This window comes from Rousettus aegyptiacus, unplaced genomic scaffold, assembly GCF_014176215.1.
Source record: "Rousettus aegyptiacus isolate mRouAeg1 unplaced genomic scaffold, mRouAeg1.p scaffold_m13_p_14, whole genome shotgun sequence".
NCBI lineage: Eukaryota > Metazoa > Chordata > Mammalia > Chiroptera > Pteropodidae > Rousettus > Rousettus aegyptiacus.
The window spans coordinates 5,210,008-5,237,508 of NW_023416289.1; the positions used below are offsets into that span (position 1 = coordinate 5,210,008).

The following is a 27,501-nucleotide window of genomic DNA, read 5'->3' on the forward strand; positions in this document are numbered from 1 at the left end:
CAATTCACAGGTAGCCTAGAAAGTGGCAAACACATTCTTGCTAGGCAACTCAAACAATGGGACAGAGGGAAATCCAGTGAACAGGTTTTTGCATGGATCCTTCCTGTCTACCATACTCAGTTCATATGATGTGCAGAAGTGTGTGCTGAGGTTCCCTTCCTGAAAGTTTTTCTGTCTGAATCTCTTAAAGGGGGAGGTTAAAAAAAAAAAAAAAAAAAGATGGAGGGACCTCTTCCTAAGTGTTGGGGTTTGTTTTTAGCTTGAAATAATCTGCATGCCAGGGTGGTACATCCTCCCGACCCTCACACTGTGTAGATATAGTCAAGTTCCTAACCTCTGTGAACCTTAGTTTTCTAAAGTTTTGTAGTTCTGTGATTCTAAGTACCTCATGAAATCTGTCCTCTGAAATAAAAAGTTATCCTTGGATTTCAGGATAAAAGGCAGAGAGGTGTTGGAGCAAATAGTGGTATAATTTGTCTTACCTGAAAATAATGTTTTTAAATGAATTACCTCGAGTGGGCATGAATAAAGTTAGGCAGTGTTGTCAATGGAAAAAGCCCATAACAAGGTGAGATTAATGAAATCACAAATATCTTTAGAAACTTTTAAATCCAAACCCTTTATCTAGTGTAACTGAATACCTCTGTAAGGGTTGGAATAGATCATGGCCTTTTTTTTACCTATGGAAACAAGATAGAACTGAAGGGAGGGGCTTAATGTATAAATTTAAGTTGCAGGAACTGATGATGTAGCATTAGAGATTTAGAAGTAAAATGTATCAAAGCTTCTATCAGTTGTAAGATAAAAACTGATACATGTGAACATTTTAGATTTTCTAAAGGCTTAAATTTGTTAACCATTGATATAAATGTAGAAATCAACTAAGTACTTCCACAGAAGAGAAATGAAATCTCAGAAAGGTCAAAGTCTATAAAGGAAAAATAAATGACTGAAATAATAGATCTATTCGGGAAATTTCATCAGGTATCACTATAGTGAATAAACAACATAAGAATATAGAAACTTAAGACGGTCCGAGTGGAAATGAATTATGAAAACTAATGATTAGCGTATGTTATCAAAGTATTTTAAGAACTTGGAATCAGGAGAGATTTATGGAAATTGAGATAGAATGATTTTATTGTAGCCTTTTAAATATTTCGTAGTTGTAGCCAACATGATTGACATGTCAACACAATGTATATTTCTTAAATGATGGAAGAATTAGCTTTTTTGCACTTATTTTGTAAGTATAAGTTGCCACAATACAATTTTATAGCTGTCTTCTAACACTTTATATTTCTGTTCACTTCCTTATTTGGACTTCATTCCCCCTACATTCCACCTGTCCAAGTTTTTTCAGGTCTGGGAATAACTCAGGTCAAATTTTGCTTTGTGAATAAAATCATTTCTTATCATTGTGACTGTTAAGGATTTCTCCTTTCCGTGAGAGCATAGCATTATTATTTGTCTCACTTATTTGACATATGTACAACTTCCTGACATTTCCTCTGTTGTATTTATTGCCTTAAAGTTTGCAGGAACTCTTTTTGCTCCTCCCCCCAAAAGCTGATCAAGTGATAATTGGAGACCCACAGTAGGGTCTCCCATTTATTAAACAGGTTTATTAAGTGATTCTTTCATTTATTCAATTTATTATGTATAACATAATTAAGTGCATATTAAGTGAGCTGTGCTTTTGTAGAATCTACAGTTTGATAGTGGAAACTGATCATGAACAGTAAGTTAAAATTACAACTTGTGATGAATTCAGTAAAGGAAGAGAACAGGGTGCTATGGGAGAGAAAAGAGGGCAGGATTTTAGATTGGTCAGAGAAGGCCTCTTTAGGTTGTGTTACGTAAGATGTAAAAAAGTCAGGGAAAGAGTTTTCTGGAAGGAAGAAAATTATATATGAAGGCAAGAAATAGGTTGTTAAGTTGGAAGAAATGAAGATCAGGGTGGCAGGTGCATGATAGAGGAAAGCCATGGAAGATGAAATGAGAGATGGGCAAAGAGATCACGCAGGGTATTGCAGGGATGTCAAAGACTTGGGTTTTACTAAGGACATCGCAGTCATTGAAGATTTTGAAGCAGAGGAGTAATAAGTTTTAATTTAAAATTTATAAGCATCAATTTAGTTGAGAATAGATTAGAGGAAGCAAGAGTGAAAGCAAAGACACGCTACTGCAGTCGAGATTACATGTTACAGTTGGAACTAGGGTAGCATGTGTACAGATGAAGGAAAGGAAAAGTGTGTGTGAGTGTGTGAGATTTGATTTGATATAGAGAGACATAGAGATAAGGTGGGGGGATGACAACTTGATGGGTTGGCCGTTAAAGGAAAGGTGTCAGAAATGACCTTCAGTTTCCTGGCTTCAGGAACTAGATGCTGGTGTGATTTACTGAGATAAGATGAGGGGAAAACGTTTGGCAGGAAATCAGGTTTTAGACACCATCACCAGACAAGTGCTTCAGAAGATGGGGACTACCTTCATTTGCATAATTGCTTCAGGATATGTTAACTACGTGTGTGACACCATTCTATGACATATTCAGAGTGTATGTTTTGAGAGGAAGAAGCAAGCTTCATATTTATGTTAGAAGGATTGGTAACTGAAATGATCATATTTTTTTAGCGATGTGCTTCAGTTTCTGAAAGTGCATATTTTCTTAATAGCTTATTTATGAAGGTTGAGTGAAAATTATAGTTCAGGCCATTAGTACCTGTTTATCAATTAGCTACAATAATTGGGCATTATTAACTGAAGTTAAACTAGGTAAATATTTTTTAATTGTACTTAAAACCTTTATTTTAACCAGTAATTTTAAACATTGTTACTGAAACGAAGGGACATGATTTGAAATATGGAAAAAAACCAAAAGGTTATTTTTCATGTCCAGTGGTCATTTCAAGTTTAGTTTACTTGACTAAGCAGCAGCAGTATAAAGTATATTACATTTTATTCTGTTGGAAATCAATGGATATGCATCTGCAATATAACTGCTCGTGTATCTTGTTCATTTTATAAGATGAAAAAAATGGGATAGTGATTAGCTGTCATATTTTGTATAAAGTTTGTTTTAAAATTTCGGGTTTTATCACAGTTCAAGTAAATTAAAAATCATTCATGGAATTAATGGACTGGAATTCAATCTATTTCTCTATTTTTCAGTTATATTGTCTTTGCAGTGTTTATCTTTAAAAAGGCAATTCAGCATTTTCTTTTCATTGAAATTTTTATTCCATTCCAGGAACTGGGCAACTTTACCTGAAACAAATCTAAAAATTTAAGATTTTAGATTTAGTGCACGTAGTCTTTTATAGATGAGGAAACTGATGTACAGAGAAGCTGAGTTGCCAGATGTTTCTAGTATTAGGGAATATTTTATTTCAGAGATTGCATAATTAAGTGAATTTACTGTATAACCAATATGAGAATATGCTTTTTACTTCTGCTTTGGTAAACGTGTTGAAATCAGTAGTATATAGAGTTGAATTATGTCCTTTTGGAGACCATTCTATATTTGTTCAGCAATGTTTTATGAGTGATGTATACTCTAAACAGTGATTTATAAATATTTACTTATGCTTTATCTCGTTCTAGTGAAATTTAAAAAAATTAAAAGTTATGGACATTCAGAAAAGTGTGTAAATCATAACAATATAGCTGTCTGACTTATTACAAAATAAACACATCCCCAAAACCACCAACCAGGTCAAAGAATAGAACGTTATTATTGGCTCTCCAGGTCTCCCTCAGACTCTCCCTTCCAGTTATCATCACCCCTTTTCGGCCTTCCCAGAGGTGATCATTATGCTGACTCCGAAAACCATAGTTTTCCTGTTCTTGAACTTCATGTAAATGAAATCATATAGTATGTGTTCTTTTGCTTAATCTCATGTCTGAGACGAATACATGTTTCACTATGCAGGACTAGTTCATCCTCATTGCTGTTAACTCTAACGTATGATAAATATGTTTTCATTTGGGGGCTGCTGGGAGCATTCTCATAGTTGCCTTTCGCTGCGCATGCGCACACATTCTTGTGGTGTATGTATTTCTGCCAGTGGAAAAGTTGGTCACAGGTTTGCATGTATAGTTTTCCAAATTTGTTGTTCCAGTATACACTACTTTTAGCAGTGTAGGAGAATACCAGTTCGTATTCAGTTAATGTGGTTTGATTAAGATACCACTATATGTGAAATATTTTGTTCTTATTTTTAATCTCCAAAGTTGACTATTTGATGATGAATAGATATTTCTACCTAAATGAGACATAGTATAGAGGAATATGCAAAAGAAAATGCAAAGATGTTCAGTCCAAAAATGAATACTCATGTTGTGCCTGTTGGATTATAGCAGATTAGAACAAAACATCGTTTTGTTTTCAAAGTTATTGTTAAATAAAAGACACTATATTTTCTTGATACTTAAAAATGTTTGGTTTTTAAAAGAGAGTTAATAGTACACTGTCTTAGGGCTCTGACAAGAATGAAAAAATTCATATCTATAACTTTATCAAACAAGTCGTCTTGAAAGAAGACTGATCAGAAGACTTTTTGAAGTCTTGATCAGACCTCAAGGAGGGCAATGAGATGCTATATGGTCTCTGTAAAGTAGCGGGATATTGAGTATTGTACCTTTATTTTATAGCAGTAGTAAGAAAAAAAGTTTAAACTAGTAACTTACGGTATTCCAGGAAAAGTAGAATTGAGCTTCTTAAGGATTTAAATGTGAAATCACATTTTAGAGGATATGTTAAGATGTATCAACATTTGACAGCATTTGAAATGCTGCTAGATAAGTAGATTTGATAAAAATGAAATCAGTACATAGAAACAAATCTATTAAACTACTTTTAAATAAGAAGGAAATAACATGGAAAGCCATAGGAAAAAAAGTTCAAGGTAGCATAGTGTCATGCAAACTAAGAGACTATCCAGAAGGCAGAGGGGTTCATTGAATTGAGTTCAGAAAACATTTAGACAACTTTTACTATGGACCAACTAGGATTGTAGGTGGTACCTGAGATGAGTAAGTCATAGGCCTTGTCCTTTTAAGCACTCAGAGCCTGAATAGTGTGTAGTAGATGGGGATGCATAGATTGGAGGCTTCATACAAAAGATAGCATTTGAATTTAGCTTCTGCTCTCTCCTTGAATATTGATGACAGGTGTTTCTTAGTGGTCAAAGACAGAGATTGAAGGAACATTTAGGTTTGTCTAGAAGGTTAATAGCCATCTTTGAAAGTGTAGTTACAGTAATTTAACGGCAGAAATTAAAGTTTAAGACATTAACAGGCAGATGGATGTTTGGAAAATGGAAGCAGTGGATCATTTTGTTTTCAATATTTGTCATTGAATGGAAGGATAGAAATATATTGATTTTGTTTGTACATTTTTGTTAAGGTAGGGGGGAGGTCTGCTGGTGCCTAAAGTTAGAAAGGAAGCAGGCACTTGGAGGAGGATGATTAAAGATCCTTGAGAGAGAGGGAATGTGTGTGGGTGTTAAGCCCTTTGAAAGGCCAGATGGAATGGTATCAAGAGGTGAAAGATTTCTCTTTGGAGAAGTCATGCTTCCTCTTCTGACACTAGCTAGGAGAAAAAAGGGAAAGATGCAAAGACAGATACATGGTTCTGAAAAACTGGCGAATTTCAATTGCAAAACCTCTGAACAGTCACGGGAAGGTTTGAATGACTAGGTTTTGGGAAGCCAGAAAAGAAATGACAGGTTTGAGAGGGAAAGCTACATTTCTTGAGCACTTAACTGTATTTTAGGAACTTTGAATGTGGTTCTGAACTGTATAACAACCCCGCAAGTTAGATGCTGATAATCAGCCTGGCTCTGTTTTTTGTGTATTTCAAACTTGGGAAATTTCTGCATTTAAATCAATTTCCTGTTTTTCATATTAGTTGAAATTTATTTGGCTTTAGAATACATATTTACATTTAATTTGGTTATGGGTGTGATTGATGTTCAGGACTATTTCAATTAAACAACTTGACCTGACTCTAGCAGTAACTAGGAAACTTATAATTTCAATATCAGCCCCAAATTAATTATCCTCAATCATTTTTTACCAAGAGTAGATATGAGATTTTGTTTTAAAGATTTTTCTTTCTGAGAGATGCAAAGTAACACTAAATTAACTGAATGCCACCAAATTGTAATTGAGTTTAGTAAATGGGTATCTGCCTGGGGAGATGATAATATAAGCATTAGGTGGTTGCTATTTAGATTATAGTGGTTTTCACTTCTTTTAAACCAAGGAATTTTTTTTTCTTTGACCCTCTTCGGAAGCTCAATTTGTAAAATAAGAGATAGAATATTCAGGGTGGAGTCTTTTATTGGGGAGGAAATGGGGGTAGGGGAGGTCAAAAACTTCTCTCTCTTTCAGTGGCTAAAGATTACCCAGCAATCCAAGGAGCACAGTTTGAAAACAGTGTTTACACAGTTTGTTGGATATAGATTATTTGCAATAGTTTTGTGGGATCAGTAGTTGGAATCTCCATTTCACAGGTGAAGAAACCGAGCTCCAAAATGATTAAGCGATTTGCCTAAGATTACATAGCTAATAAGTGATAGAGCCAGAATTACCTTACCCAGTGTATCTTCAAAACCTGTACTTTTACTTACTATGCTGTAGCGCCCCTTTTGTAGAATGACTATCAGTGAAAGTAGGATTCTTTGAGGGATAATGGAATTAAACCTTAAATTGCATCACTGAGCCATTTGTGTGTGTGGTGTGTACACAGGTTTCCTAGAGATGGTAGAGCTTGAGTTTAATCTCAAATATATTTATCAAATGTTGAGCGGGGTGGAGGGGGGAGTGATGTTGTACTCGAAGAACTTCCCATATGCATTAGTGGAGGTGTGAGAAAGTTTGATGAATTCAGCAACATTTATGAAGTTGAAAAATAGCTTATCTGTGGGAGAATGGAAGCAAATAAGGGTGGAGAGACCTTGGTGCCTTTAGCAAGGAAATAAAATGAGTACGTATACAGGTTGGCATGATACTGTTGATTAGTATAAAATACTTTACAATGAGTTGGAAAGTAAGTACAATCAGTATAATTGGCTTGGATCTTTGTAAATTTTAAGAAGTCATTGTAGAATCTTGATCAGTGTTCCTAGTTCTACAAATCAATGTAGGGGAAATACACACACACACACACACACACACACACACACACATACACATACACACACACACACACATACACATATAGCACTTAACTATATTTTAGTACTTTGAAAATATTCTTCTGAACTCTGCAGCAGCCCTGCAATGTAGATGGTCACATGAAGAAGATAGAACTAAGAATTGCTCCAGTGTACAGCTTACAAGATGGCAGTTGGAATTCAAACTCACTCCTGAGGTCCTTCAACTATGCCATGTTTAGCTTGTATTTGCTAGATATTTTTCTAATTAACTAGTTAATTAATTAAACAGTTAAAAAAATATATACATAATGCAGTTAGATTAATCCAAAACATACCAGGAATACTTAAGCAGAGTTAAGGATGGAATTCGATGGAGTCGTATAAACAAATGCAGAGACTGGCATAGGTGACATTAAAGCCCCTTATCAAGTGGGCTTCTGTAACGATTTCGTGTATTGTACATTAATAAAACCTAAAGATTTGTGATTAGCTGTTAGAACTACTTTAGAGAGATGTCTTTCTGAATAATTATTACAAAGTAGTTTATTTTTCTGTTAGGGTTTAATTTTTTGCTAGTACTAGTGATTTTATATATTAAGGTCCTATTAGCCTGAAAAATAAAAAAATGAGGACAGTGATACTCATAATAACAGTGACCTTCTTTAACTTAATTTTTTTTTGAGAATTTTAGGTATAGAATGTTACAGTCAATACTAAGAGGAAAAACAGATAAGTTTTTGCATATTTTTTCTTGCGTTCTTTACTGAGGATTTTAAGCTTTTTCTTTGTGTCTCCCTCACCCATCCCCGCCCCGGCCTGCCCACCCCCCCGCCAATGGATCTTATGACTCTAGTTGGTTGGGGTAGGTATTTGTTTTAGAATTACTTTTTTGGAAGTTGCAGATTTTTAAAAGTTTTGAATAAGTGGATAGAAATAAACGAAAATACACACCTTCACAAGCATCTAGTCCAAACTGGCATTGATGAGAAAACTGCGGGCCAAGGGTTAAAAATGTTGTCACACATTCAGTTAGTACCAAAGACTGCAATTTTGGTCTCCTGATACAGGTAAAAGAAATAGTAGTGATAGGCTTTAGTCTACAGTTTTGGGTAATGAAATTTCCCTTGGATCTTTTAGCCTACTTTGAAAGTGTACATTTAGACTTATAAGTAACTATTAAATATATTAAGCAGAGATGCAGTGGATGTCTATATTAAATAATTACTTTTAGAGTACTTTGGTTAGAAGTTCTAAACAGATTAGGGCTGAAAATTAGGCCATAGTTTGGGATTTGATATCTAGATATCTTTTATTCTACTTCTCATAAAATAGCTAAGTATGCCATCAAAGGGTGGATTTTATAGCAGCACATGCTTCTTGTTCAAAAAACTTGAAGGAATACCTCCCCCCAATTAAAAATGGGCCATAATATACAATGGTATATTTATTTATTATGACATCTGCTACAAAATAGATGAATCTTGAGAATATAAGGCTAAGTGAAATAAGCCAGTCACACACACAAACAAGTACTATAATTATATATATACACGAGGTTTCTAAAGTAGTCAAATTCATAGAAACAGAAGATTGAATGGTGGTCGCCAGGGTCTGGGCGAGGGAGAAATGGGAAGTTGTCCCATGGGTACAGGGTTTCAAATTTGGAAGGTGAAAAAAGTCTAGAGATTAGTTGCACAACAGTGTGAATATACTTAAAACTATTGAACTGTACACTTAAAAATGGGTAAGATGGCACATTTTGCTATGTAAGTTTTACTACAATTAAAAGTTAAAAATACTTTTTAAATGAGCCTTAAGTCAATGTCCAGATAACTGCTGTTGCCATGCAAGATTTTTTTAAAAGGACAAAATAAGTTTCTGCCTTACATGACATTCCTTTTCTTCACCTAAAAAAAGTGTTTTTTGTACGAGAAGTATTTATTGACTGCTCACCGTGTGATAGAATCTGTTTAATAGTTGTTAGGGATACATTGAATAAAAATTTCTTACCTCGAACTAACATTTTACAGGAAACATAAGCTTTAAACAAGATAAGCGTGTAAAATATATAGAATGTTAGCTAACACCAGGCAAAAAGTAAAGCAGGGAAGGTGAATGTGAAATGTGGAGGGAATGATACGACATTTTAGATAGCGAGGCCTTTCCTGACAACCCCGAGAAAGCCACTTTGGAGAAAATGGAATGAAATGAGGGAAGAGTGTACTCAGCAAGCGCAAAGGCCTTGAGGAAGTAGCATGCCGTGTGCGTGTGCGCGTGCGTGCGTGCGTGTCAGTTTCTACACATCCTCTCCAACACTGGCTATTTCTCATTTTTCAATATCTCTAGTAGGTGTGAAGTGATAGCAGTGTGGTTTTGGTTTGCATTCCCCTAACGGCTGATACTATGTTTATTGGCCATTCTTGTATCTTTGCAGAAATGTCAATTGAAGCCCTTGGTCCATTTTAAAATTGGATTGTTTGTCTTTATAGTATTGAAGTGTGGGAGTTCTTCATAAATTCTGGATATTAAACCTTTATCAGATAAAATTTGCAAATATTTTTCTCCCATTTTGTGTGTGTTTTTACTCTCTTGGTAGTGTTCTTTGATGCACAAGTGTTTTAATTTTTATGAAGTCTAATTTATCAGTTTTTTCTCTTGTCACCTATGCTTTTGGTGTTATATTTAAGAAGCCATTGCCAAATCCAAAGTCATAAAGATGTGCCGCTCTGTTTTCTTCTAAGAGTTACATAGTCTTAGCTCTTCAGTTCAGATCTTTGATCCGTTTGAGTTCATTTTTGTATATGGTGGAAGGTAAGAGTTCAGCTTCATTTTCTGCAAGTAGCTATTCAGTTTTATTAGCATCAGTGGTAGTCTTTGGCACCCTTGTCAAAAGTCAGTTGGCAGTAGATGTGAGTGTTTGTTTCTGGGCTTTCAGTTCTTTCCCATTGATCTTTATGTCTGTATGCTGGTACCACACTGTTTTGATAACTGGTTTTGTAGTAAATTTGAAATTAGGAAGTGCGAGTCTTCCCAGTTTGTTTTTCAAGATTGTTTTGGCTGTTTGAAATTCCATATGAATTTGAATTTTGAGATGAGTTTTTTTTTATTATTATTTCTGCAAAAAACATATTGGGATTTTGATAGGAGAAGGGTTGAATCCGTAGATTGCTTTGAGTAGTATTGTCATCTGAACAGGGCCGTCTTCCAATCTGTGTCCACAGTGTGTCTTCAGTTTATTCAGACATACTGTAATTCCTGTCCTCCTGTCCACATCTCCACATCTTGTCCTTCATTAAATTAATCCTAAGTATTTTAATCTTTTACTGTGATTGTAAATGAATTTCTTAATTTCCTTTTTGGAATATTGATTGCTGTCTTTTAAAAATATAGCCGATTTTTCTTCATAGATTTGTATCCTGCAATTTTGCTGGATTAGTTCATCAACTCTGTGTTTATTATCTATAGTTTTCTGTAAGAATGTTAGCTTTAAATATAGTTGTACTTCTTTCAAATTTAGATGCCTTTTATTTTACTTTTTGGCCTATTTTCTCTGGCTAGATCTTCCAGTACTATACTGAATAGAGTAGTGAAAGTGGGCATCCATGTCTTGTTCCTGATCGTGGGGCAAAAGCTTTCATTCTGTTACTATTGAGTTCGATGTTAGCTCTAAGTTGTTCATATATGGCCTTTATCATGCCGAGGAAGTTCCTTTCTATTCCTCTTCTACTGAGTCTTTTTATCAGGAAGCGTGTTAGAATTTGTTAAATGCTTGTCTGCATCTATTGAGATGATGCACTTTTTTCCACTTCATTCTATTAATATGATGTATTACATTGATTTGTGTATGCCGAATTATCTTTACATGCCTGGGATCAATCCCACTTGCTCATGATGTGTGTTATATGTGAATATGTGTGTGTGCGCGCGTGCGTGTGTGTGTAATGTGCTGCTGGGTTTGTTTTGCAAGTATTTCGTTGATTATTTTCAACTATATTCATAATAAATATTATTCTTTAGGTTTTTTTTTCTTTATTTTGATGTCTTAGGCTTTGGTATCAGGGTAGTATTGGCCTCACAGAATGACTTAGGAAGTGTTCCCACCTTTTCACTTTTGTGGAAAAGTCTGAGAAGTTCAGTTGGTGTCAATTCGTTAAATATTTGGTAGAATTCACCATTAAAACTATCTGGTCCTAGGCTTTTCTTGGTTGAGAGGGTTGTTAATTACAGCTCAGTCTCCTTGCTATAGATCTATTTGGATTTTCTTTTCTCTTTCTCAGTGGGTTTTGGTAAATCCTTTGGAATAAATCTAAGACTAAAGACATTTGAAAAGTTATTAATTATTAAAATTTGAAGTGGAATAGTGTCATAGTTTAATTGGCAGCATTTTTTCTTCATGTCGGTCAACTAATGATGTACCTTACATTTGATGGCATATTGGATTTGTAACTTCTATTATATTTCTTTTTATTTCCTCTTGATAAATAGTCATATCTTCTCATAAACACATACAGCATTGCTTTCCTAATCAGCGGCTTAGGTATACATAGATGCTCCCTAGTCGGAAGCCCGAAGCTAAATAGAAGGGGTTCCAGAGAGTGATTTTCCCTACCTTATATTTTTGGCTATTACTTTGTTCAGTCTCACAATTATAAAATTTGGAAAAGTAATTTTTTCTGTAGTTTATTTTTTCTAAAATCATATTTGTTAAAGCACTTAGATACCATTGTGATTGATAAGTACATTTCTAGGTAAAATTAATACAGATTTTGATAGTTTTTACTCAGAATTTTTCAAAAGTATTTCAATGTTTAAATAGCAAGCAGACATTTTGTTTAGGAAAGTTACATTTCCCAATATGGACCTCAACAATAGAAGTTCTGAAAAAGTTTCTTAGGCCTTCACTAGTTTTTGAATAAATTAATATGTAGATGAGCAAGAACCTCCATTTGTGTTTTTTTTGGTGCAAGACCATGGAGGCAAAACCATAAATATTTTTGTTAAAAATGTTTGGAATGCTATATGCCTGGCACAAAATTAGCTAGCTAGTCATTTCATATTAGCAAGTAACCTGTTAGAACCTTCCCACGCATAAATAGTGTGTCTCTGTGTGTATATAAACATAAATGTAGTCATTTTTTCCCTTGAGACTATCATAAGACTAATTTATTGCTTAGCTCAAGCTTCTGTTTTTGCCTCAGCTTGATTGTCAGTACACATTTATTTGCACAATTTAGTATAATAAGCAACATATACATTCCAAATGATTTAATGGCAGGGGGCTAAGGACAGAGTAATGAATATAACTATTAACAGGAAGGTGCTTGGTTTTGCCACACAGATGTCTAAATTTGTTGGCTCTCAGGAAGGCTGTTATTCCATAGTGGGTGAGCAAGAGGACCATGGTAACAATATGTAGGGACACCTCCAACATACCATGTGTCTCTCTTGTCTGTCAGTCGACTAGTTGTCTAACTTTTGTCTCATTTTGGACCAAGTTACCATGACTTGATACAATTGCTCTTCTTAATAAGAAGGAAAAGATCATGACACACTGAGAGGATCTCATGTCAGCTCTCTTAATAAGATATAACTTTGAAGTATAATGCATATATATTTTACACATACTAGAGTTTCTAGAGAGTGATGGCTATTTTATGGTATGGTAGAGAATGACAAAGCATTCTCAAATTTATATTCTGTCATCATATATGAACTTCAAAATGAATTAATATGCATTATTACTTTTAACTATGCATATAGTAATGTCCTATGAACCAGCTTCTTTTTTTTCTTTTTTTTTTCTGGTAGGGAAAATGAATCTATTTGCACAAGTTATTCTACCAGATAATACTGTACACTGAAATTGTGTGTGTGTGTGTGTGTGTGTTTTAATCATACATAAACTTTATAGAACTTTAATGAATCCTCATTTAAATAAACTTTAATTGCTTTTGTTTTTATTTTTTAGGATTCTGACACTTGAAGACATGCCGTCCGGAGCAGTAATGAACATTGACCTGTGTCGGATTAGTTGATGGCCTTTGGAAATGATCCAGTAATACCTACAACAGAGAAGCTGAACATACTTCATTTGGAGTGAACAGCTCAGGTTGTTACTGAATTTTTCAAGATGACAGATCCAATGATGGACTTTTTTGATGATGCCAATCTTTTTAGTGAGACCTTAGAAGGTTTGTCAGATGATGCATTTGTACAACCAGGACCTGTTTCACTAGTTGATGAATTGAACTTGGGTGCAGAATTTGAACCTTTGCACATAGACTCATTGAACCATGTTCAAGGTACTCCAACACATCAGAAGATGACTGATTATGAACAGTTAAATCAGTTTGATTCAATGAAATTCCATCAAGTTAATCAGTCTTTTGGTAGCCCAGCCGAACATGTGTTATCTCCACACTCACAGTTTAACTGTTCTCCGATCCACCCCCAAAACCAACCCAATGGTTTGTTTCCAGATGTAGCAGATGGCAGTCCAATGTGGGGCCATCAGACAGCTACTGGCATTTCAAATCAGAATGGGTCTCCTTTTCACCAACAAGGACATTCTCACTCTATGCATCAAAATAAAAGCTTTGTGGCACACCATGACTTTGCCTTATTTCAGGCCAATGAACAACATACACAGTGTCCTTCACTGCGCTCACAACAAAACAGAAATAATCTTAACCCAGGGCAAAATTCTCTCAGCCAGTCTAAAAATTTTATGGATGTTAATGTTTCTGGTCCACACAGAGTCAGTGTTAACCACCCACCACAAATTACTAATGCATCTTCTTCACAGCCGTCTCTTTCGATGCAACAATTTTCTCAAACGTCAAACCCTTCAGTACACTTTCTCAAGTGTAGCAGTCGGCAAGAAGGAAATTTTAATGGACCGTCTCCAAATATGACTTCTTGTTCTGTCAGTAATTCACAGCAGTTTTCTTCCCATTATTCCTTTTCCAGTAATCATGTATCACCGAACAGTCTTCTTCAGCCCTCTGCAGTTCTTGCACCTAATCATGCAAATCAGACTTTATCAGATTTTACTGGAAGTAATTCCTTTTCACCTCATAGGGGAATCAAGCAAGAATCTACTCAGCATATGCTAAATCCCAATACATCACTGAATTCAAATAATTTCCAAATGTTGCATTCATCACATCCTCAGGGTAATTATAGCAATTCAAAATTATCTCCTGTGCACATGAACTTCCCGGATCCTGTTGACTCAGGAACTCAAATGGGCCATTTCAATGATCATGTAGAAACTAATGGCTTTTCATCCATAGAAGAGAATTTACTTCATCAAGTGGAGTCTCAAACTGAGCCATTCACAGGACTTGACCCAGAAGACCTCCTTCATGAGGGTCTCCTTCCCCAATTTGATGAGTCAGCATTTGGGCAAGATCATTCGAGTCATGTTTTAGATAATGACCTTGATCGGCACTTTACTTCCCATCTTGTAACACGGCCTTCTGACATGGCTCAAACTCAGTTGCATAGTCAGGCTCGGAGCTGGCATTCATCACTTTCTAATCATCAACACTTACATGACAGAAATCGCCTATGTTTACAGCGACAGGTATGTAGCTCTTTTATTTTGGTGATTTGGGGTAGAGTGGGCTTTTATTCACAGGTTAATTTTATATAAAACAAAATTTATCAAACTCAGTAGTTTTAGTTAATGAATACGCATATTTTGACAGGTTTCTATTGCTTTAACAGTCTTATTTGAAAGTGATTCATTGATGTGCTCAAAGCAATGGACTAACTTATAGTTAGGAAATTGTAAGGTTTTAAGACCTCTTTTGTAACATGATTGCCTTTAAAAAAGATTATCAAAAACAAATGAAAACTTAATAACCATAATTAAAAGAGAAGCAATATATTGGGAAAAATTTAATGTGTATATGATGGACATAGGGTTTATTTCTATAAAAAGCTCATATAAATTGATAAGCAAACTTAAGATTTGAGTTGATAACTACAGACTGCATAGAAACTGAAATTACAAAAGAGGAAATTGAAATAGTGCACAACATTCAGAATAATATGCAACTTCAATAATTCAGTTTGCAGCATGCTTTCATTTTTACTTATTTGAAAATAAGTTTTTTAATATTAATCCTTAATGTTGGCAAATTTATAATGAAATTAGAACTTATATAGCTTTATTAATACAACTATTTTGGAAAGGAAGTTGGCTGTATACGTGAGTATAAAAATACTTTATTACAGTAACCCAAACATAGCAAAACTAATACATCCAAAGGTATTTCTTACTGTATATATAAGGGACAACTGAAAATAGCAGTTTTTTATATCTATATAAGATGGACTATTATAGGCATTAATAAGACTTCGAAGACTAACATTGAGAATGTCCTAATGACAGGGAGAGGCATAATTCAAAATTAAGATCACAGTAAAGTGATTAAGAGCATAGACTCTGGTACCAGACTACCTGAGTTAGAATCTTGGCTCTGGTTACTTATTAGCTGTGTAACTTATAGCTATTTATATAATGTCGGTGTATCTTACTTGCTTCATCTTTAAATGTGGAATAATAATAGGATCTAATAGAGCTTTGGTAAAAGTGCTTAGAACCGTGCCTAGTTACATAGTAAGCATTTAATAAATGTTTTAATAATTATACTTTTTTCATAGCAGAATGAAAATATGTATATGGAAAGATAATGGAGGGAAATCAGTTGCTTTAGGGTAGTGAATTTACACTTTCTTTCCTTTGATTTTTATAGCTTTTGTCATGCGAATATATTTTATAATAAAAGTGTGTTTAATGTAATGCTTTATTGTTTTTCTGAAATCTTGTTAAATAAAGGATTCATAATGTTTCAATACCTTGGTTGCCTGCAAGATTTGGTGAACAAAATGTGCCACAGTTTTTCAAATTATACATTTGGGCTCATTTTCTCATTTCAAAGCTTTGAAGTAATTGAAAAAGATAAACTATCTTTTCCTTTAGGTTAATTTTAGTTCTCTTTCACATGGTATTTTCAGTACATTTTAAAAAATGTCTTGATAGATTTTAACGTATTTAGAAGACCCTTGTAAACCTTTCCCCTCTCCTTTTTGTGGCCTGGGAACATTATGATTTTGCTCCCTCTACTGGAAGGAAGATCAAGCATCTTACGTTGGATCCTGGGAAAAAGCTCTACTGATTGAATCCGGGGTCATCTATTCACTTTACATAGAGATTTCTGACTAGTTTGACTAATCATTTTATCTAGCATATAATTGAAGTTATTAAGCCTAAATTTATTAATGTCTTAATTTTATTTTTCTAAGTCCTTGTCATCACTTTAATTTTTTTTGGTTAAATTCATGTTTTTCTAAACATGTTCGAGAAGCTTTAAAAAGAATTAAAGACTGCCTTTAATAAATTTAGGAATAGAGGATAATTATACATAACTAAAGAAGTCCCTAATACTAGCATATAGAATGTAGTACTATCTGAGAGAAATTTTTTTCAGACCCATCATAAGCAACCTTTCATAAGTCACCTTATTCTGCACTGATAAATTCAAGAGGCTTTACTTAAATCTCATTTCTTTGTTTCAGAGTTTGTTTACGTAACTTTTTTATTACATGTTCAAAAACTGATAAAAGGCAGTTGGTTTAAAGACTTTTTTGACTTACTGAAAGTCTGTTCTCAGGTTTCCTATTTGTGTTAAGAGTGATATTTGGGAGTTGCCAATTGTGGGAATAAGGAGGACACATGGATTGGTAGAGAAGTTAGGGTTTTATTACGTGATTATGATGGATTGCATATAGATTTCAATATGTACTGAATTATATAGGTCATACACCCTAAATATGTGAAATTCAAATGATTTAATATATATAATGCATGACATTTCGGCAGAGCATACAAGTTCTTTGCCCATGCAATTTTTGGTCATGTTCTGAACGATGATGGTTACTACATAGCTCAAATGTTATATTAATAAGGAGTTCATGTATTTTTATGGTGTTTCCCTGGGTTCTGTGGAAAGAAATTTTTTCTTTGAAACTCTCTCTTAATTGTAGTAATTTCACTTCAGTCTGAATTAACATTGTTAAATATGTGTGGAAGTTAAGCAATTAAAAATAATAAAGTGGCAGATCTTTGGTTTATCAAAATCAGGAAATGAGATATATTTGTTATAGCCCAAACAGTATATTCTTTAGTCTACTCTTTGAAAATTCATGGAAGGTACTCTATTTGGAATTCCTTAAAACTTTAGTGAGAATTTTGGATATGTAAAGAATATTTCTAAAATTTGTATTTTCTTATTCCTCAACTGAGGTAGGATGGTTGTGTATATAATGAAGTCTGTGTCAATCATTAAAAACAATGACTGTTGCTGAGAACATTTCTTATATAATTGACTCTAGAGTTTTACCACTTAAAAAAGAGAAAAGAAAAAAGGTGAGACGCTACAGCAAGTGTTTCTAAATGTAAGTACTCACAAACCGTAATAGAGAAAATACTAGCTTATTTTCATCTCTGATTTTTAGAGCAAGGGAATCTTGACAGATTAATACTATAAACTTTTCATTGTTCTCTGATGACAAATACTTTCCGCTATTTTGTAATGCAAAGTCTTTTGTTTTTAATCTTATTTGTGAAGAAGAAATAACATGGAGCAGTGTGATCTCAGTATTTGTAAATTAAATTTAGTGGAAAAGTTCTATAGCAGTGAAAACCATGTGGGATAGCTGAAATAGCAATCCACAGAGGGCATGGAATTTCAGGGTATACATAATTATACTTAATTCCTATTCCGATGACTTTATTACTCTATTTGCCACCTTGACTTTTTATTTCATTTATTTCTTGGTGGTAAAGAAACTTACATTACTAATGAGCTTTTTTTTAAAAAAAAAAACACAAATTTAAACGGCTTACGTAAGGCATATTTAAAAATACTGGATTTTTTTGATAACAAATTTAACACATGGCTATTATTAAAAATATTAGACCATACGGAAAACAAATAGATGAAAAAAAGTTTCTTACAACATCACTACCAAAAGATAATACTGTTTTGTTGTATATAGGTTTCCAGCGAGATCTGTTATCTTGTCTCTCTCCTGTCCCCCACCTATATAATTTTACATTTTTAATAAAGTTAGGATCATATAGTTTATGCTGCTTGGCAGATCGCTTTTTTAACTTTCCAATTGACATGTTGCAAATATTTTTATGTCATTCAATATTCTTCCAAAAATGATTTCAAATAGCTGAATAGTTTGCCATTGTAAGATTGCTAAACTGTCTCATAAAAGTAAGGTTGTTATTGAGATCCGGAAAAATCTGAATCAAGATAATTAAAATATCTTTAGACTTTTTTTGCATGTATTATCATAATCATTAAAAGTTGATGCATAGTAATAGTAAAAATTACAATAACTAGCACACAGAGCACTTACTTTGTGCCAAGCACTGTTCTGAACACTTACATATTAACGCGTTGATCCCTCACGACAGTCCTCTTATTTGGATACAGTTATTTCAATTTCCATGGGTGGAAACCAGTTCAGAAGAGTTAAGTAATATACGCCAGTTCACACAGCCAGTGGCCAGGATGGATTCAAACCAAAGTCGACTCCGTTATATGTGTTCTTAACAACTTTCACTGTACTTCAGAGTATGTTAATGCATTGTAATATATAATAATACACTAAACGATGTCTTCCTACTCACCACACCTCTTCAGAAATCTACTTTACTAATCACAGGCCAGTGCTTATTAGAACATTTAACCCATTTCCTATTAAAATAAAAAAGTGCAGCTTACTGCCAGCATCAGTTTAATTTTACATAAACATGTTCTTTGAAGCTGAAGCAAATCTGACTGGTTTTCAATGTGAAAATAATATATAAAAACTGTTCTTGGAGTTATCTCTAAACAGAACTTGTCTCTAATCCGAATGTAACAAATGTATTCATAAATCGGTTTTCGTCAAATGAACGATGTTATCCCACATAGGAATATGCTACGTTTTCTAGGATTTGACATTTCAGCGATCAAGAATTACTATATTTTGAAAATAGAAATAATACTACTAAAAATAGAATGCTATAATGAGAATGATGTTGTTTGTTTCCAAAGACTATCAATATACTAGAGTGATGCAAAAATAAAATAAAAGTGAGATATTTCGTGGCTAGCTTTGGGGTTGAGGTTAGGACTGTCATTGGCGCATTATCTCAGGGTAAGTGCTACAGCTGCAGGTGCTGCCAAGTGTTCTCGGGGCAAATGGGAAATGGGTTAAATGTAGAAGATTATGCATCCCATGTTCTGGCTACATTGGCAGATAGTCTATCCATTACCAGAAGGGGAAAAAAACTCAAAAAGTAAGCTGAAATAGCCATTGCTTCCAAGGATTTTGACTTTTTTTTAAAACAGTTGTGCCTAAGATGATGACAGCTAATACCCAAAGGTAAAGCTGATGATTTTCTTCAAATGTTTGAAGGGCCTTAGAGGTCAGAATTAGGTCTACTAAATGGAAGTCACAGAAAAGCAGACTACCATGTAGTAAAATGAGCTTGAAATGAAGCTTTTTCACTGAAAGAGCGAAGATGGATTGGCTCAGATGTGTCACAGAAGGAATTCCTATAATAGGTGAAATGGACTATATTGGTAGGTTCTTTTCAACTCTTAAGAATCTATGGTTGGTCTGCGACCCTGAACACGCCTGATCTCGTCTGATCTCGGAAGCTAAGTAGGGTCGGGCCTGGTTAATACATGGATGGGAGACCACCTAGGAAGACCAGATGCTGTAGGAAAAAAAAAGAAAAGAAAAAAATCTATAGTTGTAATTTTGGGTTTCTTTGTAGGACATATAATTCATGTTGCCTGTTTAGCTCCTGAGTGACGATTACAAATAATGGAGGTAAAGAAATCTGACAAGTTCTCTGCTATCCAGCAGTGTCAAGAAAATAAAGATGAGTAAATTTTCCAGATAGTTGAAGTATATTCTAATAAGCATCTAAACATTTAATTATGGCTCTTTATTGTTATTTGTTTATTTATTTTACCCAGAAGGTGATAGTGATGATGGTAGATTCTCAGGAAAAAATAAAGAGAAATCTTAGCTTTTTATAGAGTGGTCTTGTGTGTTCGTATTTGTAATGTTTGTTCTTACATCTCCAGGAATTACCCTCACTTAAGTAAGAATCTATTGGAATACATTAGATACTTTAAAATTATCTTAAGCAGAAACATAGCTAATTTTGTTTAAAGTAATTATTTTTAAAAAAGAGGAAAATCTGTAAAACTAAAGGAAATGATTTGCTATCCTTTGCTCCTATCCATTGAAGTCCAAGGATCCCAATCTCTTTGCTACTTTTTTTTTAAACAATGGTAATTTTTCCTAAGTTAGGAAAGCAACAGATGTGTGAACAATTAAAAAAATGTCACTCCACTTTTGCCCTAGACAGAAAGAGAAAACCTAAGTAATATTTAGATTGTTCCCTTGAATAATTAAAATTCTTATAAAGTACCATCTCTGTTTATTAAAATTTGTTTATATCTTTAAACATTTGGCATGATATTGGCATAAAAGAAGTTTTAGAATTCTTAGTTGTCTAAACCAAAACACAAAATGAAAATTCTGAATAGGAATTAACCTTTTAGTTGTTTTTTCTTTCCCCAGTTAAAGTGGACTAGTTTTTGATTTTGACATTTTAAAAAATCTTCTAGATTAAAATGTTCTATTTAAACTGGGAAATTTGCGGAATATTAACTAGTTCCACAACATGATCTTAATTATGAAACTATGTAATATATTGTAGAAGAATTGAGCTCTGCACTGCCTGAGAGAAATCAAGAGTAACAGAAACTCCAGTTGTTAACAGTAGCTCTAACATGCATACTTAGGGGTGAGAGGTGGACAGGAAGTGAATTCCAGAGATGAGGAAGAGGCATCCATTGGTGAGAAGTTTGTGGGTTAGTGCAGTATGTAAAGAACATGAGATTCAAGCCAAACTTCAAAGTAGGTCTAACATAACCTTGTTGTATTTAATTTGATTGAGGAAGTGGGCTCCCAGATACTTTAGGACTGCCATCAAATAATTATCATTATTAATGTCTGAAGTTGAAAATAATGTGTTAGGGGCTACCGAGCCATCCAACTTTATTCTTGCTATGATACCAGGAATATAAAGTTGTTTTACAATACTTAAACAATGGGTGATCAGGTGTCTTTATTTGAGTGATTGGATTGAAATGATTTTAAATTAAAATATTTTAATACTATATGGTGTGGGTAATATATGGAAAGAGGTGGTAAGCATGTAGGAGGCTTGGACTGCAGCTTTCAGTTAAAGAAAACCTGATGATTTGCTATGGTCAGTTATGCAAAAAGAACAATCTTTAAGCTAGGTTTTTCCTACATGAGTATATGTTTGTATACCTGAAAACAGTGCAAGTTTACATTGACCGTTGCATGGAATCATAGGATTTTAGATCTGGACAAGATTTTACTTTCCCTAATGCACAAAAAAACAAGAGCAATATTAGGTCATGACTTGCTTACTGTCACACAGCTTGTTGTCAGATTTCATTTATAGTTTTAAACGCTGTAGTTTAAGGGTGATCAGAAATGAGTGACACCACACTGTGGTCAGTCACATTTAAGATGGTTTGTTGTAAAATGTAACTAGTTATCTCCAAATCGAGAAATACTTCTTCAAAAGGTTGGGGTTTTTTGGTTTTTGTTTTTGTTGTTGTTGTTGTTTTTTTTGTTTTTTTTGCAGCGTGTCTTAAGGTTTTAACTATATCTTTTAGTGTAACAATACACCCTTTTGTATTTGTGAAATGTAGGTATAAATTGTACATATGTGAATGAATTTTATATAATGCCGGTGTTTTGGAAATGTTGCATTTTTACTGCTTTTATTTGTTTGGTATTTAATAGATGTATTTAATAGATGTCTACCAGGCGTAAGATTATGCTGGGCACTGAATTTGTAAAAATGAATACAATATGGTCCTTTGCCTTTGAAGAATTCAAATTGAAATTCGTCAGTATTTCCCCATTGGTCTGTCTATATGAGGATGTCAGAGCTGTTCTCTTCTCATTTCTGATTGAATTTCAATTGACAGTGGTTCCTAGCACTTTCCCTTAGCCCTCCAGCTAAATGATTTGTAATGAGTGATTTACAAACAAAAAATTAATTTCCTTGACCCATCCTATTTAAAGAAGGTGTTCCTTGAAGTTTCTGGATTAGCCCTTCATTTTATGATGTGTAATTATTTGATTATATATGTTATGATATATATGAATATAATATACAATTGCTTAAGGTCCAATTGCTTTTGTAACTGGGAGAGCCAAAGAAAGTAGGCCCTTTTCTTTGAGCTTTTAATCTACTTAAATTTATTACCAACTGAATCTATTATCTGCCATCCCTGAGGCTTCTTCTATTGCTTGATTTTCCCCCTCAATATAGGTTTTATTTTCCTACTTTGCATGCCTAATAATTTTTTAATAGATTCTAGACATTGTGAGTTTTACTATGTTAAGTAATGGAGGGTTTCACATTCTTATAAATATTCTTGAGTTTTTGTTTTGGGACCCAGTTAAGTTACTTAGAAATTGGTTGATCTGTATAAGATCTGTTTTTAATCTTTGTTAGGCTAGACTAGAGCAATCTATAGGCTAAGACTAATTTTCCCCCACTGCTGTCATAATAGCCATGAGTTCTCTATCCAGTGCCTTCTGAAATACAAAATTTTCTACAATGACCGATGGAAAATGTACTATTCCTGGCCCTAGTGAGATCTCAGCTGCTTTCAGGTGTTTTTTTCTGGGCCCTAGGTAGCTTCTTCATAAACTAATAGTGCTAATAAGCATTTACCTAAATAAAGCCTTGAGAGAGAACCTTCTGAAGACCTTTCCCTGAGCTCTCTCCTGTCTTCATCTTCCCCTGCAAACTAGCTGCCTCGGCTTCCCCAGCTCTGTCTTCTGAACTCACAGAGGCTGTGAGGTTGCCACCTGGGTCCTGCTCTCCTGTTCAGCAGCTTGGAAACGCTCCTTGAAGTAAGCTGGGACAGTGCTCAGTCTTAGCTCCCTTGTTTTCCTTCTTACAGGGATCACTGTCTTGGGTTGCCTGATGCCCAGTGTCTAGAAACGATTGTTTCATATAGTTTGCCTGATTTTTCAGTTGTTTCAAGCACGAAGGTAAATCTAGTTCCTATTAATCCATCTTGGCCTTAATTGGAAGACTTAAAACACCATTTTAATGACTGCATAATATTTTAAAGCGCAGAAGTGCCATAATTTATTTAACCAGGTTATTCCACTTGGATACTATGACGAACATCTTTGTAGATAAATTGTTGTATGTACCCATGATGACAGATTCTTAGAAAATCAAGATAAATGTATGAACTTTCCTTTGAAGATTTGTACAATTATGAAAAGTAAAAGTACAAGTAGTCCATACATATCAGCAGTTATACTTATTCATGACTTTACATAAATTTTCTCATTTAATCTTCAGAACAGCTCTGCGCAGTAGATCTTATCTCTTTTTATAGGTAAGGGCTTAAAGGATAGGTTGGTTAAATAGCTTGCTCGCTCAGGGTCATACAGCTCGTAAACGGCAGAGCCCAGATTCAGATATAAGCAGTAGAACTCTGGAGCCCACACTACCCTCTGCACCTTAGGGCATGGGAAGCTGGAAGTGACCCATTACCAGGTATCAGTTATTATTGCTGTTAACAAATTCTCACAAATTTTTTGTCTTCAAACTGCACAAATTTATCTTAAAGTCTTGGAAGTCAGAAGTCTGAGCTGGATCTCACTGGGTTAAAATAAAGGTGTTGGTAGAGCTGTATTCCTTTCTAGAAGCTCCAGGAGAGAATTTATTTTCTTGCTTTTGATAGTTTTTGGACGCCGCCCCCATTCTGTGGCTTGTGTTCCCCTCCGAGTTCAACTCCAGCAGTGGCCGATCGATGAGTCGTTCTGCCTCTTTCTTCCAGTTAAAAGGAACCTTGAGATTAAATTCGCCCACGGACAATCTAGTAATCTCCCCCTATTTTAAGGTCAGCTGATGAACAGCCTTAATTCCACCTGCAATCTGGATTCCCCTTTGCTATGTAATTTCATATTCACAGATTTGGGGTATTAGGAGGTTGGTATCTTTGGGGGCTATTATTTGGCCTACTACAAGCAATGAGTCCAATGAGAAGATATGTAACTAAAGAATGAATGAATAAGGAAGGGCCGGTCTGTTTTATGACTTTATACCTTGCATTATAAAAACCTGTTTGAATATTTTATCCTTCAGCAGAAAAATAATCATGCTCAGTCTCTTCTCTCTACTTCTCATACTAGGAATCGTTTAGTGGTCTTAGAGTGAAACGATTAGTCAGGCTATTCGAAACTTTTAGTTTCAGATTTCTCAATGATGTACATATATTTAAGTGATTTAAACTGAACAGTTTTTGGGAAAAAACAAAAATTTTTACTCATTCAACAATTATTTGCTAAACCCATGTCTTATGGGCATTGTGCTGCGTACTTTTTATGTATCATCACATTTTATTCTCACAAAAATCTTAATGGTGTTAATGGTGGCATCTTAATTTATAAACGAAGAAACCAGACTCAAGGTACCAAAGCTTATAAGACACAGACCTAAGACTTGACACAGGTCTGAGAAAAGTAAGTATTGAGAAAAGGTAAAGAAATCATGATTTGGTAATACATAATCCAATATTTTTACTTAATTATTTTAATAAATATTTACATAATATCGGTTGTAAAATAATTTTATATAATTTCAAGTTAAACGCATAGTCACCTTAGATATTGGAGTATTGCAGAAATCAGTACTATTTTTTTAATCAGATAATCTGATTCCCAAAGTATTTCTGTATTTTATTTTGTAAAATTGCTGCTGTTGACTGTTCCTTTATGTCATGTGCTTTCAGCACTTTCTCAGTGTTACTCATACGGTTGTGTCGCTTACTGAATTGACCCGTAATGACTCGCAAGTTGAATACATGCATTTTTGTCATCAGACAAATGAGCTATTTATAAAGGAGAGGAGTTAGATAGTTTTCATCTTTGTTCTCGGCACCAGTCATTTGTTTCTCATTTCCAGTATTGGATCATAAATCTTTGGGAAATGGGCTCTCAGATGTACGTTTCCTTGATAAAGTGCAAAAAGCATTGAATTTGGAGTCAGGAGAACTGGGTTCAAGTCCGAACCTTGCCGTCTACTATCAGGAGAGTCTTAGGCAAGTTGCTTTCTCTGCAGTTTTCTCATCTGTAACGTGTGTATATGTATTTCTGGCATTTCCGATTAATGTGATAAGGAACAATGAATTCGCAAGTGCTTTATAAATGCTAAAGTCAGCTTGTTTAATAAGGATTTCTTGCTTTAAGGATTTAAAAAATTTTTAGAACTAGAAGGAGCTTTAGTCATCAATTTGTAGCAGTTTTACAGTTGTAGAGGTGTAGATATAAAGTCTGCATAGCTTTTTAGTAGCATAATCTAAAAGAGATTCCCTGAATCCTATTTTCTTTTTATTATCCTTTCTCCTTCAGTTACTGTTTCCTAACTCATTTTTATGCAGGCTTGCCCTAACATTTTTGGGGCCCAGGAAAGAGTGCAAATGGAAGCCCTCATACTGTATGTCAGAATATTTAAATGTTGTAAATAAAGCCAGTAAACTCTTAAATATGTTCTAGCCTTCTTCCTTGACAAAGAGAAGCACTGGTTTGAATTTAGAATTCTTGGACTCTGGAGTTCCACATCCAGAGTGTAGCAGAAGTGGGCCATCGTACATTCCAGTCCCACTCTGGTTCCATCCTGCATCTCCAGGGGCCTCATGAACGCGCGTGGACTTCTTGGCTAAATAGCCAAGCTCCTCTTCCCTCTCCCCATCTCTTTGGCCCAAGCATGTACTGGCAATATGTATCCCTTGCCAAACAAGGAATTCCTTGAGAAAGCAAACCCAGGGAATGCACCCAGTCTCTGCAAGTGGGTGTGAGACCGTTTTAGGTAGAGAATTCCTGGGCACCTGGAGCATGTTCTGGAAGAGTGGGGAGGTAGTATATCCTTTTGGCAAAGGAACCAGACCTAGATTGTGCAGCCCAAGGAAGGCATCCCTCTTGCTAGTCTAAAGGAAGCTGTTTTCTTCATGAGCAGTGGCACAGATTTGTGTAGTTAGTCCATGAGAGCAGGTGAATTAGGGGTGTAGGTAGCCTGTGACCAGGACAACGATTTTCTCTCTATGGAAATCATTATCATTATCTGTACTTAAAGCTTTGAATTTCTCAGTTCAGATAGTGTTGATTTATGAAGTACTTTTAGGAGTTTATGGATGACTGTATAGTTTTAAAATTTTCTTAAGAGCAAAGCTATGTTCTTCAGATTCCAGACTTTAACGTGAAATTGTCCTATGACTATATATGTGTCTTCCAGTCATTGAGTTGTTGTTAGTATGGCAGCTGATCAAGACAAGCTATTTTCTGTTTTCTTTTTTTTTTTTTTAATGAAAAATATTTAGTATCCAAAGAAGTAAATGAAAGAATAGTAAGTAAATGTCCTTTCACTTTAGTAGTTAACATTTTTCTATATTTGCTTTATTTTTTATTTGTAGATGAGTATGCAGATTTTGTTGGTTTTGGCTGTATGATTTGAAAGTAAATTGCAGTTGTGATGAGAATTTACCTCTAAATACGTCATCATACATCTAAGAATGAGGAGATGGAGTCTCACAGTATAAAAGTGCTTGCGTGCAAGTCATCCATATGTTACTTCATGATGGCTCCAAAGCACAAGAGTAGTGATGCTGGCAATTCGCATATGCCAGAGAAAGCCGGAGAGTGAGTTCTTTAAGTGAAAAAGTTATTTATGTGTAGGATAAAACACAGTGTGTACAGGGTTTGGTACTGTCCGCAGTTTCAGGCATACGCTGGGGTCTTGGAACATAGCCCTCCGTGGTAAGACAGGACCGTGTCGCTGAAGCGTCTCCCCAGTTGTTAGGAAGAGTTCCTTTGTCAGTGGAATGTTTTAACCCCCTAGTTCTGATTATGACTTGAATTTAAAATGCACCCACTCTTAACTGTTTTGTCATTATTAAAAAAGTAGTAATTAAGCCTGTCATACAAATTTTTGTATATTCTCATTGCCAGAATGTCCTTTGAGGAACAATGGTCTGTTAACAGCTATGAGTACTTCTCTGACATTCCTGAAATCTGTTACCTTACTGTTGTTTTAATGAGCTTTCTAAATTTATTCTTCAGGAAAAATGTTGGCTAAGACTTAGGGTAAATTACTGGGGTAAATTTGCATAATTTG

At 34.6% G+C, this 27,501-nt stretch overlaps 1 protein-coding gene across 13 annotated transcripts in view; it reads left to right on the top strand.

Annotated features, from left to right (window-relative positions):
• Positions 1–27,501, top strand: part of CHD9 (chromodomain helicase DNA binding protein 9) — a 158,486-nt gene that overhangs the window by 47,304 nt on the left and 83,681 nt on the right. For 10 of the 13 annotated variants that reach the window (XR_004954206.1, XM_016142394.2, XM_016142395.2 and 7 more), the window contains exon 2: positions 13,135–14,754. Coding sequence is in view for 11 of the 13 variants with exons in the window: in XM_016142394.2 (XP_015997880.2) it covers positions 13,297–14,754 (1,458 nt within the window). In the remaining 2 variants the exon portion in view is untranslated. Of the gene's footprint in view, positions 1–13,134; positions 14,755–17,570; positions 17,634–27,501 lie in introns of those variants that run through there. The other 3 variants (XM_016142402.2, XM_036231273.1, XM_016142404.2) reach the window with 2 other exon arrangements.